Source organism: Gadus macrocephalus, chromosome 15, assembly GCF_031168955.1.
Source record: "Gadus macrocephalus chromosome 15, ASM3116895v1".
NCBI lineage: Eukaryota > Metazoa > Chordata > Actinopteri > Gadiformes > Gadidae > Gadus > Gadus macrocephalus.
In genome coordinates, this window is record NC_082396.1 from 12,658,234 (window position 1) to 12,673,367 (window position 15,134).

The window sequence follows — 15,134 nt, forward strand, 5'->3', positions numbered from 1 at the left end:
TGTCAAATAAACCTTGAACCTAATCTATAGATGAGTATAATGAGATAGATAGCTAGAAATGTGGAAATAACACAATGTATGTAGTTTATGTAATTATTATTTATTGTATATATGTCACAGATGTACAAGTAAGAAAACATACAAACAACCCAAACCACAAAGTGTTCCAAAATGTTTTAGTTATTGGGACAAGCTGGTTAAATGTCTCCAGTGAAGGCAGTGAATCGGTATTCTTTCTCTCGATCTTGTTTCCTTTTCAGGAGCTCAGCTTGCAGCTTCAGCGTCTGCCGATAAAAAAACAACTGGATTCAGTGTTGAAGGTTGTTATTTTGGGGGCAAGTGTGTCTTAAAAGCCTTTTTTTCGTGTCCGTGATTTCTTCTGTCAGGTCTCATTTATTTATTTTTTTTACAACAGACCTCTCTCATATCTTTTTCCGCATTGGCCTTCTCTTCTTTTACTGTTCCTTTGGGTTTCCCACGTCTCTCCTGCATCATCTGCATTTGCTTGCGAATCCTTTGCTCCAGCTCACGGTCCCGGGCCGCTCTACCAGTTCATCACAGATCAAAGGTCAAAAGGTTTATTTTTAGACTCTTACAGTATCATTCAGTAACGTTGTTAGATAAACTTTTCCATGTTGCCATCATGCGTACACATGGGCGATGGTTAGACTGGGTACATGTTAGGCCACTTTGGGCTAAATGGCAGCCAAATGAACGACAATCAGTGGCTACGTATCGCTTTAAGGAAGTAAAGATAAGTAATAGGCACCATCCAGCTGTATATGCCCAAAAATCTGTCATTTTCAGTGGTAAAAAATGGGTGAAGAAGAACAAAGAAAATACTTTGGGGTTGTATACTCCTTGTCGTTCCACTAGGTGTCTCTAGCTCTCCTTATGTACAGACACCATTTGAGTTGAAGTGTGGCATTGATGAAAATTGTATTTAATTGCCTACAGGCATTTTTCTCTGGAACCTATAAATCAATCTTAAATTCTTTAGCATATATGTAGTGAGTTGTCTTTATGTTTCACTAACAAAGCAGATTATTAGGTGTGCTTATTGCTGGAACATAATGTACTCTACACATGGCACTTATTGTACTTAAACCCAAAGCACCACATCCCATCTTCAATCACTCCAAATGACCTGGCCTCCTCCTGCTCTTTGTGGCTCCCAGGGGCCCTCTGCTGCCGTTGGGTTGGGTTGGGAGAACTATTGGAGAGCTTCTTCTCCAATGCCTACACCGGAGGAAAGAAGCTCTTTATGTTTGTAATCTGACCCCTCGCTCCTAAACCAAATGAATGGCTAAATCATAAGAATCTGCGGTAAAGAGAGATATTTTGTTAGTAATTCCTATTTGTTTCAGAGCTTTTGGGAGAGAACTGGTGCTATGCCGCCCTCTGGTGGCAAGTTAATGAGATTGAATCAATCAATTGATACAGTCAATTGATAACGGAAAACGACCTATCCAATTCCCTACAAACTAAAGTAACATTGTAACCTCTTTCAATTGGTTCTCTCGTCTCTCTTGCTCCAGCCTCGCTGCCTTCTGCGCCTGCATGACCTTTGCGTCAGTGCGCCATTTCTGAAGAAGCTCCTGGTCCCTATGGGAGTGGCAGGGGGAGGGAAGGTTGTTATCGACTCTTCAAAACATACCTCAGGGATTAATCTTTAACCGGGGGTGGTGCGGGCTGCGGACTAGTAGGCTTTAGATTTGATGGCCAAATAACTTTGAATATAAGTAATAATTTTCCCCAAACTAGACTGGTTCCCAATCATGGTCAGCAAGGGGAAACATTGAATTGGGTTCCTGTTTTTTTTAATTGCAAACCTTGATACAGCTAATTATCTAGTTCGATTAAAGGTTCATTATATCCCTGGGGATCTAGGGCAGCTTTGATATTATGTTTTTTGTGACGACTGAACATTGTCCTTTTAGAAGGTTAGAAAAAATGACTTCCAAAAGGTCAAAAACACGACTGAAAATCACAGCCAAGGACTAAATTGCTTCTTCAAAAAAAAAAATTACATTCCACAAGGACGAGTCAATTCTGACACATGTTGGAGTACTGTCCAAAGCACAAAGAAAAAAATCCTACAGCTCCAATCATATACAATCCTAATCATATACAAATGGACACAACCTGCTCTTCCAAGATGAAAAGGGATAACAGGGCACTCAAAGCTGTTTTATTTTTTTCATGTAGTTCAACCATCTAAATGGCAGGTGTGCAATCAATAGGTTATATTCTGTTTCTAAAAGCCTCCGACTGGAGGCTGCAGAATCTCACTTACTTTTTCTTCTGTTCAAGAAGCTCTTGCTTTTCCTTCAGTTCTTCCTCCGCTGCCGTTTTCCTTTTTCCCGACCTCCCAAACTGGCTGTCAAACTCACAGAGTTGTGAAAATGCAGCTTATTTCTTTCCGAAGTACAGTTTGAAAATAGCCAACATTTTAATTGTCCTCCAAAGCATTCTGCCGTAACAGTTTGACATGTTTGTATTTTAACTTGGCTGCTTTCCCAGCGAAATACTATTAAAAACGTTGTTTACTGTTATTTCTTCCCCCAAGGCCCAACACAGCACGCACTCCCCTATGGCGCATCTTTAAACTTTGATCAGTGAAGATCTCTGTTCAAACCCAAACTAACGTACCCTTTAAGCTACAGTGCCGTCAGTATACCTCTTGACAACTGGCAGGCTTCCTTGCGACCGTGTGGTACTGGGGGAGCTGGAGCCAAGCTCAGCACTGTCCAGCAGGATCATCTTGTGCTTAAGCTCCTTGAACCTCTGAAGCTCCTGCTCTTCCTCCTCCTCTTCGTCTTCGCCACACGACTCCAAACTCGACCTCACCAGCGCTGACAGCCGGAGCTTCTCCACGGGGGGCCCGTCTGCGTAAATCAACCAATCAAATGGTGTTAAACAATGTTTCTAACTTCTATACTTTAAAAGTGGCTACTCTCACCCACTCATGCAAACATCAGACAAATTTCGCAAATCTCTTGCTAACACCTGAGACATCGACATTCCAGCAGGAGCTGATGTTTTTACCAGCAACCCTACTGCTGCACCCTGGTAATCTGCTGCTGGTTTGACATTTACACACAGGGCTTTATAGTGGCTAAATCCATATTTTTCTATTTCTATAACTCATCAATGCTCCAAGACCCTGCTTACACTGATGAGAATACTTTGGGAGGCTTGCCGAGGAGACCAGCGGCCACACGTCTTATTGGAAACTATCAGGATCAATATTCCAGCCCGTTGTTTGGTGCTTAACTGCATTCAACTATATTGTTGTGAGCGGATATTAAGAAATCAAAAATTGTGAAGACAAAAATATATATATCCTTATCAGTGGCTTCAATTGTTGTCATTATTTAAGGAAATGAACCAAGCAACAACAGGAAGGAAGCAACAACAATTACAATATGACATGGTGGCTGGTGGAAAATATGAATGTTTATACTACTGCAGATAGGCGTTGAAATGACTAACTGAAAGTGATGGTAAAAATTCACAGTTTCACACAACAACAATTTCCCAGATGGCTGAATTTGGATGTGGACTATTTTAATAAGCAGGCTAATGCCCCATGACACTATGGACCTAAATACTTTCTGATAATGGAGATTTGACATTGTAATAAGCAGCTGAAGGCGGCAAATCTTAGATAAGCCCATTACTGAAAGAAGTCGGCGAGCTTCAAAGAAAATCAAATCATCTCGATGATCGGTAACAAAAACACAGTATCCCATGAAATTTGATATATATCTGGCCCCGGAGACACAGAGACCTTTCGCTGTTAATAACCTTGTAGACAGAGGGATAAAGAACTGGATTGAGGCGCTTGTCTTTGCTCCTAGGGATGATTAGCTGTAGACAAAGCTTAATGATGGAAACACGGCCAAGCGAAGCCCAGAGCTTATCGATTTTTTTTTTTATGCGGCTAAAATGATTCCAGATCTGTAAAGCAGGGAGTTCTGGATGGGGAGGTGAGGCGTGGAGGGGCAGGGAAAGGGGTTGGTGGGGTCAGCCGACTGCTGGGCGTCGTCTCCTAGGGAACAGAAGTCACACCACTCGAGTGGAAGCAGGGCAGAGAGCTATTTTCGTTTTTCTTTCTCCTTTTTTTTTTTGAAAGAAAACGAGGCACAGATGGCTGAGAGAAATGCAGGGGACCATTGGCATAATGATCTCCCTGTTGTCGGTTAGACGAATGTCCGGTGACAGTTCTCACCTGGATGAGACCTCTGGACACTGACCGGGCGCTCGGCCATGGCGCTCCTCAGGTACTGGAGGATACACTCCAGCCCCTGGTGCACAATGTCCTTAGGGGGGGAGCGGATGGGGCAATTTCTCAGGTTCAGGCCTTTGAGGGAAAGAACATTACCTAGGAAGAGGGAAGGATAAATCACATAGGGTCTTCTTTATATATAAAGTTACCACAATCTATAGCTTCATAGCTTAGAAGTCTTAATAGTTTTCTGTTCCTCCAAGACATCTTAATATCTTTGATCAGAGTTTAAAGAACTGTATCTTATTTTGAATAAGTGTTCTGCTGATTTTAACATGTTCAGTTGGACCATATTGTGAAATTAATTTAGCATACATTTTAGACTGAATCCTTATCCTGTGTAAAGGTAAAGGCCTGACAAAATGTATTCATATTTTGCTGAGGGGTATTACAACAGTGTCATTGATCAAATTAATTGGGTGTTTAGCGTGAAGGAGCGGTCACACATTGGCTAGTTTCACAGGCAGAGGATACAACTCGGACTACAACAGACTACACACTGGCAGAAGGGACAGAGCTTGGCTCACCAAGCTCTGGGGGAAGCTCTGAGATAGGATTTCCCTCCAGCAGCAGTGTTTTCAGATACCTGAGGAAACAAAGTAGCAAATTCATGAGCAATTACAATCTACTATTATCAGTTAGGGGTTTGAAACTGCTGTACTCCCAGGGAGCGGATGCTGTTAAATGCTTGTATAAATGTATCTCTGCGCCACAGAAATCTTTGATAACATACAGGATCCTCATGAAAGGCACTTCAATCAATACCTGTGAGAGCCTATTCCAGCTGGAAGTGATCCAATTAGGTTATTTCTGAGGTCCAACCACACCAGGTGGGGTAAACGTACAAACATTGAATCTGGAAGATTGATTAACTTGTTGCCCTCAAGATATAACTCCTAAAAGAAATAGGCAAATGAGTTACAACTAATTTGCCAAAGTGGGTAAAATATTTTTGAAAGACAAAAAAGTAATTTGTAGAAGGTATAGTTGAGGTATGGTGTGTGTGTTGATGGGTCTACAGTGAAATCCAAACCGACCTTTAGTGATCTATGTCTTAGAATAGTTTCAGGGATTTCGTTCAACTTCCTTCTGCTTAGAAACAATGTCTGGGATTCAACATGTGGAGAGTGCTCTGTGTTGGCATTGTCGGTTAGCACGGGTGGCTGAAGGGTCTCCAGTGTGTTCCCATAATCACGACTCAGCTGCAGGTCTGGAATGTGCTCTTGCACTGTGGAGTCCATTCTAGGAAACAGTTTAACCATTAAAACACTATCATTACTAAACTTTCTTTGAATTTATTTAAATGACGGCTTCATTCATCAATCAAATTATTTTACACGCAAGCACAAACGTGATATAATTTGTAATTTATAATTCTTCAACAACACTCATTGCATTGACCAGAACAGAATGATTTAACCGGATCGTAGCATAACTAGCATTACACCAGTACACACACACTATCTGCTAGCTGTCACTAAAACGCGAACAGTACACAGCTATCCTTACTTTTGATCAACCTGGATCAACCTTACTCACCGCTCTAAATTGATTACTACAGCAGATAAAGATATATACGTTATACAAGTGAATATAATCTCGATTACGAAACGCTCTCGTCAGAGGGAAATCGTTCCAACAAATTAGAAACCATAGTAACGACAGCAACAATAACTACGGCAGCTGTCAGCAGTCAGTCGCGGCGCAAATTGAAAATTACCGTCTACAGTTACATTAGAAACAATGTAAATTAAAAGCTAATATATTGTCTTATGATCTCTGACAATATTGTATACAAATATATATTCTAATCTACATATATTAACAATAATAATGTTATACAGGTAATTATATAAGAACAATAATGACTGTAAACTGGCTACTATAGTTATCAATATTTTATAATAATAATTGATTCCAAAATGAAAAAAATCTGCAATAATAAGCGATTTTGTCTTTACAGCCAGGGAGTTAAAGTGTTAACCCCTTTTCCATCAATGATCTGGCACCACCCACCCATCTTCTAATTAGATTCGCTGAATGTCTGAATCCACTGAGGTAACAGGCTACACTCAGGCTGAGCAGCACTACTTCCTCTAGTAGGCGGCTACACCTACAGTCTGAGGTAAGCGAGTCCGAGAGGCTGTTCCTGGATCTTGACAAGCACGACAACACAAGCTGCTACGTCGTCTCGACCACAGTCTTACTGGCCAACAACTGGCACACTCGCAAGGCTGGAGAACACAATTCACTGTGGCTGACTGGACACTGAAGACAGCAAAGCATAACGCCAAAACGAGCCATTCCCCGAGCAACATCAATTAATTCAGCGTTCACTTTGCAGTGCAGTCTATTCAAGTGTGTGTCTGTGTGTGAAAAATCTAGTCGGCAGGGATTAAATGCAAGACATAATGGGCACCAGGAGTGTGTTATGAATTGATCCGCGTGTCCGAGACAGAAGTGTAGTTTTCAAGGAGCGAGGAATGCAATCTGAGCTCGCGTCTCAATGTTTCACTGGGGCAAGTGGAAGAAGAGGATGGGCGCGAATAGCTCCTCAAAAAGACCCGTGTACGACGAGAAGGAGGATGGTAAGTATTTTAAAGTGTATTTTGGGGATATGACAATAACTGATCCACGATACACCTTTTACTAGAGGGAACGGAGTTTTGAGGCGATACTTCGAATCGTATAAGTTATAGAAGTTGTAATTGAGCGAAGTGACTGAATACATCTGTCACTGTTGGATGTAGCTAGTGTCGTTTTATGGCCTGTATGTTTACCATTGGCTGTTTTTGGGAGAAGATTCCCTCCCTGGTCTCGTTGCTTGTTGTGACTAGAGCAGGCTGGGGGTGTGACGCCCAACTTAACACTGATGGACCGCCTGTCCTCAGATGGAGAACCATTGCAGTCCTTATGTCGGATGTATGTCCATATGTGTTGCAATTTTGCATGTTCGTATCGAAGAAAAGTTTTATTTTGGTGTAAACTAAGGACACAAAGATGTGCATGTGTGTTTGTACACTACGCACTCAGTTGGATATGGAGCTCGCTATGTTACTCGCGTGCGTTCACGTCTTTGAAATAGAAGCAATTTAAGTCGTTGCATTAATTGCATAATTAAGACGAGCTTAGCACCATGCGTGAAAGTAATGCTATTTGATAATAGATGTCATCAGTAAGCCTAGGGATGGGTGCTGAATAGTTATTCCCGAATTAAAATTAATCAAGTATGGTTAGTTACTTCAAAGGATACAAAGTATGGAACTGGACGCGTCGGAGTGCCGTGCATGCTCCATATGAATTGATATAAGGAGGCTATTGGCTTTCCCCATAACGCAAAGGGAATATGTGGCGTTATGCATAGCAACCGCTTCCTTTGAAATATGAATATTACATTTTCCCATGTATAATCCCATTATGAGATGTGATGGTTAAAAGATAACACTCACACGTATGAGACTCTTAAGGATTTTCGCCGACTAATCGTATTTAGTGAATAAGAATAACATTAAACCAACCATTTTAATAAGAAACCAAGCAACAAAAGCCCCTAACAAGGCTACAACTGTTAAGACGGGCTTTGCGGGATTCTCTGCCTTCACGATGCGTAAACCAATTTCAATTGTATTACCTATTATCGAGATATGCATTCACGTTGATAACCTCCCTTAAGCACTTTTGCCCTGTTAGAGCAATAACACCATCAAGCCATTATCTAGCCTTTCATATGGTAATCTATAGACTCTACTTGCCCATGTCACACTTGCTCATCATAGGTTCAAGGATGTGAGTGATAGTGTTTCCCCTCATGGCACATACACAAGTGTGTATCTGGCAGTGTCACTAAGTAGGTCACTGATGGTTTAGGCAATGGGAGTCAAACACATTGAGCAGTAAGCATCTGTGACCAACTTACTGACTTCACCGACCAAAACTTTATTGTGTGTGCGTTATAAATAAGTTCATCCAGCTCATTCTATACTATGGCTGTTGCTTCAGTTTACATGCTGAGGAGATGACTCTCAGGGATTAACGTCTTTGGTAGAAAAAAACATTTTCCTTGCTTCAATTAAATATGGCCTATTTTGTAGACCAGCTGGTTTGAAGAAGAGAAAGGCATATACAAATGTAACTGGTAATGCCTATATTATGATGATATGTTAGCTTTTGTCCACTAATCATTGGCTGGCCTTTCGTCATTATCTTAAAGTAATTTAGCAATTCTCCCTGGCTTAATAAAAGGATATTGTCGAGTCGATACACATTAAACAGAGCCTTCTGCCCTGAGGGTGTCTTAAGCGTGAGTCTGTTGGAGTACCAGTGGTGGCTCTCTACTTTCAAGCCAATATTTCATCCTCTCAGATGAGGCTTAATGCCACAAAGTTGCATATTGTTGTGCAGAGCATTCTTAAGGTCCATCTCGGGCCAAAGGAGCCTATTTGTGCTAGGTCCTGACATACAGTTTTGGTATGGCCGCTTAGAAAGAGGCAATTCAGCGAGAAAAACAAAGAATGTTGTATTTTAATGAGAGAAAGAGGGGTGGAAAGTCTGCACTAGAAATGCACTTGATATTTTGTGTGGTGTGTGTATGCACACACGCGCGTGAATCTGCACCTATAGGCATGTATCACCAAATTGTGAGGTCTCCCTAAATGCATCTCTGCCTGTATATCAAAGTGTGTGTATGTGTGTAGCCGCCTGTCTCTGTCAGATATGAGTGCATAAGGCATTGAAGACACATTTGGTTGAGGGATAGAGACCGATAAAGAGGGAGATGGCTGATTACTCTCCATGAATACTGAGTCCTTCTCATTCTTTTCATCTTCGCAGTAGCCCTACATCTCTCTCTCTCTCGCTCTCTCTCTTTCTTTTATCTCTCTCTCTTCCGCTCTCTCTCTTCAACAAAGTGCCTGTAGCTACGTTGACGGTCGCTCTCTCTATCTTCAATGTAATGGGACCATTGTAATTGTCCCACTAGTCTGGCAATATGTGGAGTACACTGCCCTTGTTGTGCTCTGGCAACAATTAACCCTGGAGCAAGGCTTCCTTGCAATATTGTTGTAGATAAAACAAAATGACATTTTTCAACATTAACTAGATTAGTTGTGGTGTGTGTGTGTGTGTGTTTTGTAAACAGACACATACATGTGCAGGCATGACATGTAGTGCGATGCTATGCAGTGCCGCAGATGAAAATGTATGGGATAAACGCTTGAAGAATCCTTCAGGGTTCCGATAGAGCAGTAAATCAATGTTTTATGAAACGGTGACTGTGTTCATATCATTACATTCTCAAAATATGTCTCTCATTATTAGCATTTCTTTCATTTTGTTCACACTTATTAACATTTTTCCACTTCCACTGATCTGGGGTCATTTTTATTGTTGCTGCTGTCATTATAGGATACAGATATGATCTGACATCAGCCAATCACTGGGATGTGCTTGATCACGAGGCATGAGCCTATGATAGTGTAGGCGCCTAAATATCAGCTAGCGCCATCATGTCGGGTGAGCTAGTTTACATTTTTTTATTGCAGACAAATTGCAGACATTCAGAGTAGAATAAGATTATGGTTGGAAAAAAAAATGTGTTGGAGAATAAAGGCACAATCTTCGAATGACCCTTAACATACAATGATTTAGATTTGTTTTTAATCAGTTAAAAATACACACCATCATGAACGTAAACCTTGCGACTTATTGAAATCTTGCTCTGCATTCAGTATTCACAGTTATCACAAAGGCAGCGACTTGTTTTGCACAGAATAAAACTGTGGTATCTCCCTCCGTGAGCATGCGCAGTGCCGGTTAAACACTGGATCAAAATAAGGACTTTGTTGGTACCATTGGAGAGATCTACCCATATATGGCAGCTTGTATATCCTTCCTTGGGTTAGACCAACAAAGTTACAGCTATGAGAGCAGCTAAACACTTGTTTTGAATGTAATAAGCCATATATGTCCATCTATTAATCACCAATTTCAGGAACGTGTCAACAGCTCAAGGGGGGGTCATTTTATCAGAAATCATGGCTGATCTACATCTCAACATAGACGATGACAACAATTAACCTAGGGTCTTACAAACAGGCCAAAACCTTTTACAAAGCATGTCTTATCGTTGCTGTTCTCAAGCGGCCTGGCTACGTCGCTCTATCTCCTGGTGAAAGTGCTTGTCTAGACTCTAAATCATCCCATTTGAGGCTAACGATTATACACATATATATATATAACGCTGATTTAATTATTATTTTCGGCTTATTGGCCTAGCCTAGCATACTTACACAAAGTCATGAATATGGCAAGTTTATGAATGTCAAAATTCATCCCTAGTCTTTTAATACGTTAACTGTTCACATAGTAGCCTTATGCTACATTTGTAATGGGTTTATTAGCTATGAAACAAGAATGGGGAAAAAGTGAATGCAGGCGATTGCTTCCACCCTATGGCAGTAAAGAATGTACCAGCTAATGGCACAATGGAAGTAGACGTTTTAAGATGTTGTCTTGCCTAATTACACCAGTTGCTTTTATTTAACGCTGTAACCTTAAAGCTAAATGTTTTGGGGAGAGGTTTTATCGGTTTTAAAAATCCAGATGACATTTATTTTGAGCAGTGCCAGAGTCAGGGTGATTGATTTTCAAGGAGACCACTTGTCCTTAGGTGAGCTTGTAAGGGAGAGCTCAGGGTTCTAGCAGAGCCAGGGTGAAGGAGTCTTCAAAGAGATTGGCTCTGCGTGTGTGAATAATGCAATATTGTGTGAATATTATGTGAGCGTATACTCCCAGTTCTGCAAAGGAAAGGATTAGCGAATGCGAGGGAACACAATTGAGGTTGACCTGTAGCGCTTTCACACATGCACCGATATAATGCCAGCCCCTATGGAGTTCACACACTACCAGCTCCCTGGGGTAAACTCTGCGTTACGTCCAGCCTCCTACACGCTCTCCCCAGGCGTCACCCCTCGGCTAAAGTATACGCAGCATCTCAAATATGTGTGAACACGTCTGACGCGGCCTCATCTCCTGTTGTGTGTTGCATGTGTGAAAGGGCAACTCATCTCCGGACCTGATTCTCCAGAGTTCATCCAGAGTTTATGTGTGAAAGGCCAACTGATGTATCTGGCATAAACTGATAGCAACATTTCTCCCTCCTATCATGTGATTGCCTCTTCAAGCCCCCTGTTTTCCTAGATAAAGAACAGTATAGAGTATTGTCAGCAAAATGTCATCCAAACAGTTCTGTCATCAAGAATACCCTAGGTCAGGTTTGACATAATCTTTAATAATAAAGCAGCACCACAGCATCTTCAGTCTCACTGCCTAAAAGCATCCGGCTTAAAGAAAACATAGATATCTTTGAGAATCATAATATGGTTTTGGGGTCTTTCGCAATACATTACATTTGGTTCAACTTTAAACCCAGTGCTCAAATGCAGGTGCTAGCAAATTCCCAGGGGAAGTAATGTGCGAGAATGTAAGTACACACTGTAAACCGATTTTACAGTGTGTTAAGATGGTGAGGGAGGATATAGATTTGGATCCTGGGAACCGATAATGCTATTATATGTTGCGATCTAAAGGATAAAATGCACACACACACACACACACACACACACACACACACACACACACACACACACACACACACACACAATGAGTTTGTGTGAAAGCGTAGGTGTAATGCTTAATTTTGTTTTGAGTTATTTGTGTTCTTTCACTGTTTAAGATGAGAGAAACTTTAGAATACAATATTTCATTGAATATAATTTCTAGGCTTTGCGCAGTGACTCAAATTGCAAAAACATTTAGGCTCCTCTGATTAAACTCCTAGATCTCGGGGATTTCAATGGGTTTCTGGCTGTCATTAGCATTTTAAACCCGTTGCGGAGACCGGTTTGTGTTCTGACATACCTCACCCAAAGGCAAATCATTAATTGTTATAAAATACCAAGAATAAGATTGAGAATGAGCAGTATTTAGGGGTGGGAAAAATTATTGATTCTTCGATGCATCCCGATTCTCTCTAGAACGATTCCATCCCGATGCAGATAAATTAATAATCTGAATTTAATTTTTAATTTGTTCGCCTGCTGCAACATTCTGTTCGGCAGAGAGGGATAATTTTAGTAATTTTAAAATTATTTAATTTATCTTCAGTGTGTATTGGCCAATCTGATTTGTCTTGACACGATTGTAATTCAGCCTACGCATAGCATGCACGCAAACTCACATCAGACACAAGAACTCCTTCTAATTCAAGAGCAGCTTTTTCTTTAATGCCATAGAAAACAAAGATTAGAAAGAAAACTGAAACCAATTTTTTACATAATTCCATATTGTGTTGTAATGCAAGCTGCATTGATTATTGCATTGTTCATAGAAAGACATATTTGTGACAAAAGCTTTTTCTCTAATAAAATATTAGATAAGTTAATTCATCTGTTGATGTCTTTAATGATCATCACAAAAGTAAGAAGTGATTAGCAAACTCTGAGTAGCAAACTCGGATGTATTTTTGAAAATCACGCATGGAAATGTATATAAATATTTTTGTTGCATCGAGATGCATTGATAATCATTTTAGAATGAAATCGTTGACCTCATAATCGGAATCGAATCGTGAGGTGCCAAGAGATTCCTACCCCTAATATACATGAGGTTTATGGGATGAGGGGAATGACATTTTGTATAATCATAATCATAATAATCATCATCATTCATTTTTGGCAGGTAGTGTTTTAAGCAACTTGTATTTAAGTGCCGGCAGCTGACATGAAACGCCAAAACAATCTGCAAATATATGCATTACTTAATGACATTTATTTTGTCATATCCTTAAAAGGAGTCTGACACTATAGCTGACATTTATACCCATAAGGATATTATTGCCCATCAAATACAGCAATTATATAATCAACCATGATGATATAATCAAACCCTTTCAATGGTGTGACGGTTGCATTTTTCCTGAGCTTGGGTTACCACCATTTCTATCATATTGTCCGCTGGTATGAACCATCATTGGCTGGTTCTAAGAACCACATAATGTCGTGCTATGATATGAAAATTGATCAGCATTTGTTTGGGTCCCGTTGGAAATTGGATTTGGCCTGAGGACTATCTGTAACAGTGAAAGAATGGGGCCAGAGAAAGGTGACTTCCAGCATCGCCGCGGCGGGAAGGAACAGTGAGGATAGGATGTTGACAGGTCAGCACGAGACGAGAGAGAGGACAGGACGAGAGAGGACAGGACAAGTGGCCTGTTTTAGCCATACTCCTTGGTGTCGGAACACACACAACCACACACACACACACACACACACACACACACACACACACACACACACACACACACACACACACACACACACCACTGTAACATCTGTGGATCTTTGTAGCATACGTGTCGCCGGAGGGTTTGTCACGCCTGCCTTGCCATCAAACGTGCATATAAAAATACACACACACACACACACACACACACACACACACACACACACACACACACACACACACACACACACACACACACACACACACACACACACACACACACACACACACACACACTTGTGATGAATCTTGAAATATTCCTTGCTGAATGAATGTTGATATGTGACACCATCAAGGCTGACAGTAACTCCGCCCCTCCAGCTGCCCAGTAGACCCCCTAGGGAGTGTGTATGCAACAATCCTCCCTTGCTATATGGATCTCAATGCCATTAAAATACGGGTGTAAAGAGATGGATATGTTAAACTCAATCACATAGTGAGTGTGGAGAGACTGAGAAAAGTGAGTACTTGTGTAGGTTCTGCTAGAAAACTATAGCATGGTTTGGGGCTGAATGCAATATAGGACCTGACTAAGTCACTTGTCCTATTTACCTGTGTGAGGGCAAACAGAAGTAAGGTGTATCTGGGCCAGAACACTGTGTGTTCTGCTTTAGCCCCAAAACACAGCAGCTGAGGGGGAAGGAACTAGGCCATGGTAGCCATTTTATACACATACACAGTACAGTGTCTGTTGCACGTTCTCAAACAGCTATGTCAAAGTACTTTTCACCTCCAGCTCATTTTGCGACGCTGATTAATCATGTCACTTTTTTTTATTCGTTACTGAGGTGATAACTGCATTATTTCCGAGCCCGTATGATATCCTCACGGTGGAATCAGGACATACTCGGTATTATCTTGTTGGGCTGCCAAAACCTTTTTGTTTGTATTTTTGCCATCATGCTATGAATTTTCGTCAGGTATCGTAAATACTGGATTCTAATTAGAAGCAACATTTGCATAACCTCCTGTATTAGAGGCTTTGCCTTGGAGTCAGGTGATTGCAGCAGTTGTTGATTGTCGAGGTAACCATCCCTTATAGCTAGAATAGTGGTATGAGTGTTGTGGTGAGGATGTTTGACAGTGTCAGCAGCCAACAGCATTCTTGAGCAAAAGGCTTTAACCCTTAATGGTGTGAATCGATATAACTAGGATACTGAAATATGTAAAAATGTGTTTTTCTAATCCTTTGGTCTGCTTGAGTCTGGTTTCAGAGTGTATTTCCTAAAGGCCTCAACATATAATATTTATCATATCATAATGTTGAAATAACAACAGGCTTCTACTGCTCTATTTTCATGTGGTGTTGAGAGTGAAGACATATAATTCAACAGTAGTCTTCTCACCTCTACCTCTTTGCTTTTGCCTTGAACTGAACCGAACATTTCATGGGCTATTTATAATCCAACTATTCATTGTTTTCTCCTTCGTCTTGAAGTCTCCATCTTGACAGCTATTCCCTCCAAACACCTCTTCGAAAGTCAGAGATGATCCCCTTATGTAA

At 40.9% G+C, this 15,134-nt stretch overlaps 2 protein-coding genes across 3 annotated transcripts in view; one reads left to right on the forward strand and one right to left on the reverse strand.

The window, feature by feature from the left end:
• Nucleotides 1-81: 81 nt before the first annotated feature.
• On the reverse strand, nt 82-5,970 carry LOC132472919 (leucine-rich repeat-containing protein 27-like). Of its 2 annotated transcripts, none has more exons than XM_060072780.1 (11): nt 5,831-5,970; nt 5,329-5,533; nt 5,057-5,187; nt 4,819-4,877; nt 4,235-4,387; nt 2,681-2,888; nt 2,297-2,380; nt 1,503-1,605; nt 1,148-1,239; nt 418-544; nt 82-284 (listed from the first exon to the last, which is right to left on the reverse strand). In XM_060072780.1, exons 2-11 carry the CDS (start codon nt 5,530-5,532, stop codon nt 198-200), a joined length of 1,248 nt encoding a protein of 415 aa, XP_059928763.1. In that variant the 5' UTR covers nt 5,533; nt 5,831-5,970; the 3' UTR covers nt 82-197. The 2 variants fall into 2 exon arrangements, with proteins under 2 accessions (XP_059928763.1, XP_059928762.1); XM_060072779.1 differs by having other exon boundaries at nt 5,801-5,950.
• Nucleotides 5,971-6,320: 350 nt separating this feature from the next.
• The window catches only part of LOC132472973 (serine/threonine-protein kinase 32C-like), a 63,848-nt gene continuing 55,034 nt past the window's right edge, over nt 6,321-15,134 (forward strand). The window contains exon 1 of the mRNA XM_060072871.1: nt 6,321-6,879. Within this exon, the coding sequence (XP_059928854.1) occupies nt 6,798-6,879 (82 nt within the window). The 5' untranslated portion in view covers nt 6,321-6,797. The remainder of the gene's footprint in view (nt 6,880-15,134) is intronic.

Bases quoted from the DNA above. Each gene is read 5' to 3' on its own strand.
- LOC132472919 (XM_060072780.1), bottom strand. From the start codon at position 5,532: ATGGACTCCACAGTGCAAGAGCACATTCCAGACCTGCAGCTGAGTCGT. The intron at 4,878-5,056 runs GTATTGATTGAA...TTGTTTCCTCAG, and splicing joins GCTGGAATAGGCTCTCACAG to GTATCTGAAAACACTGCTGC. The intron at 1,606-2,296 runs GTAAGTGAGATT...CCACTCCCATAG, and splicing joins CTTCTTGAACAGAAGAAAAA to GGACCAGGAGCTTCTTCAGA.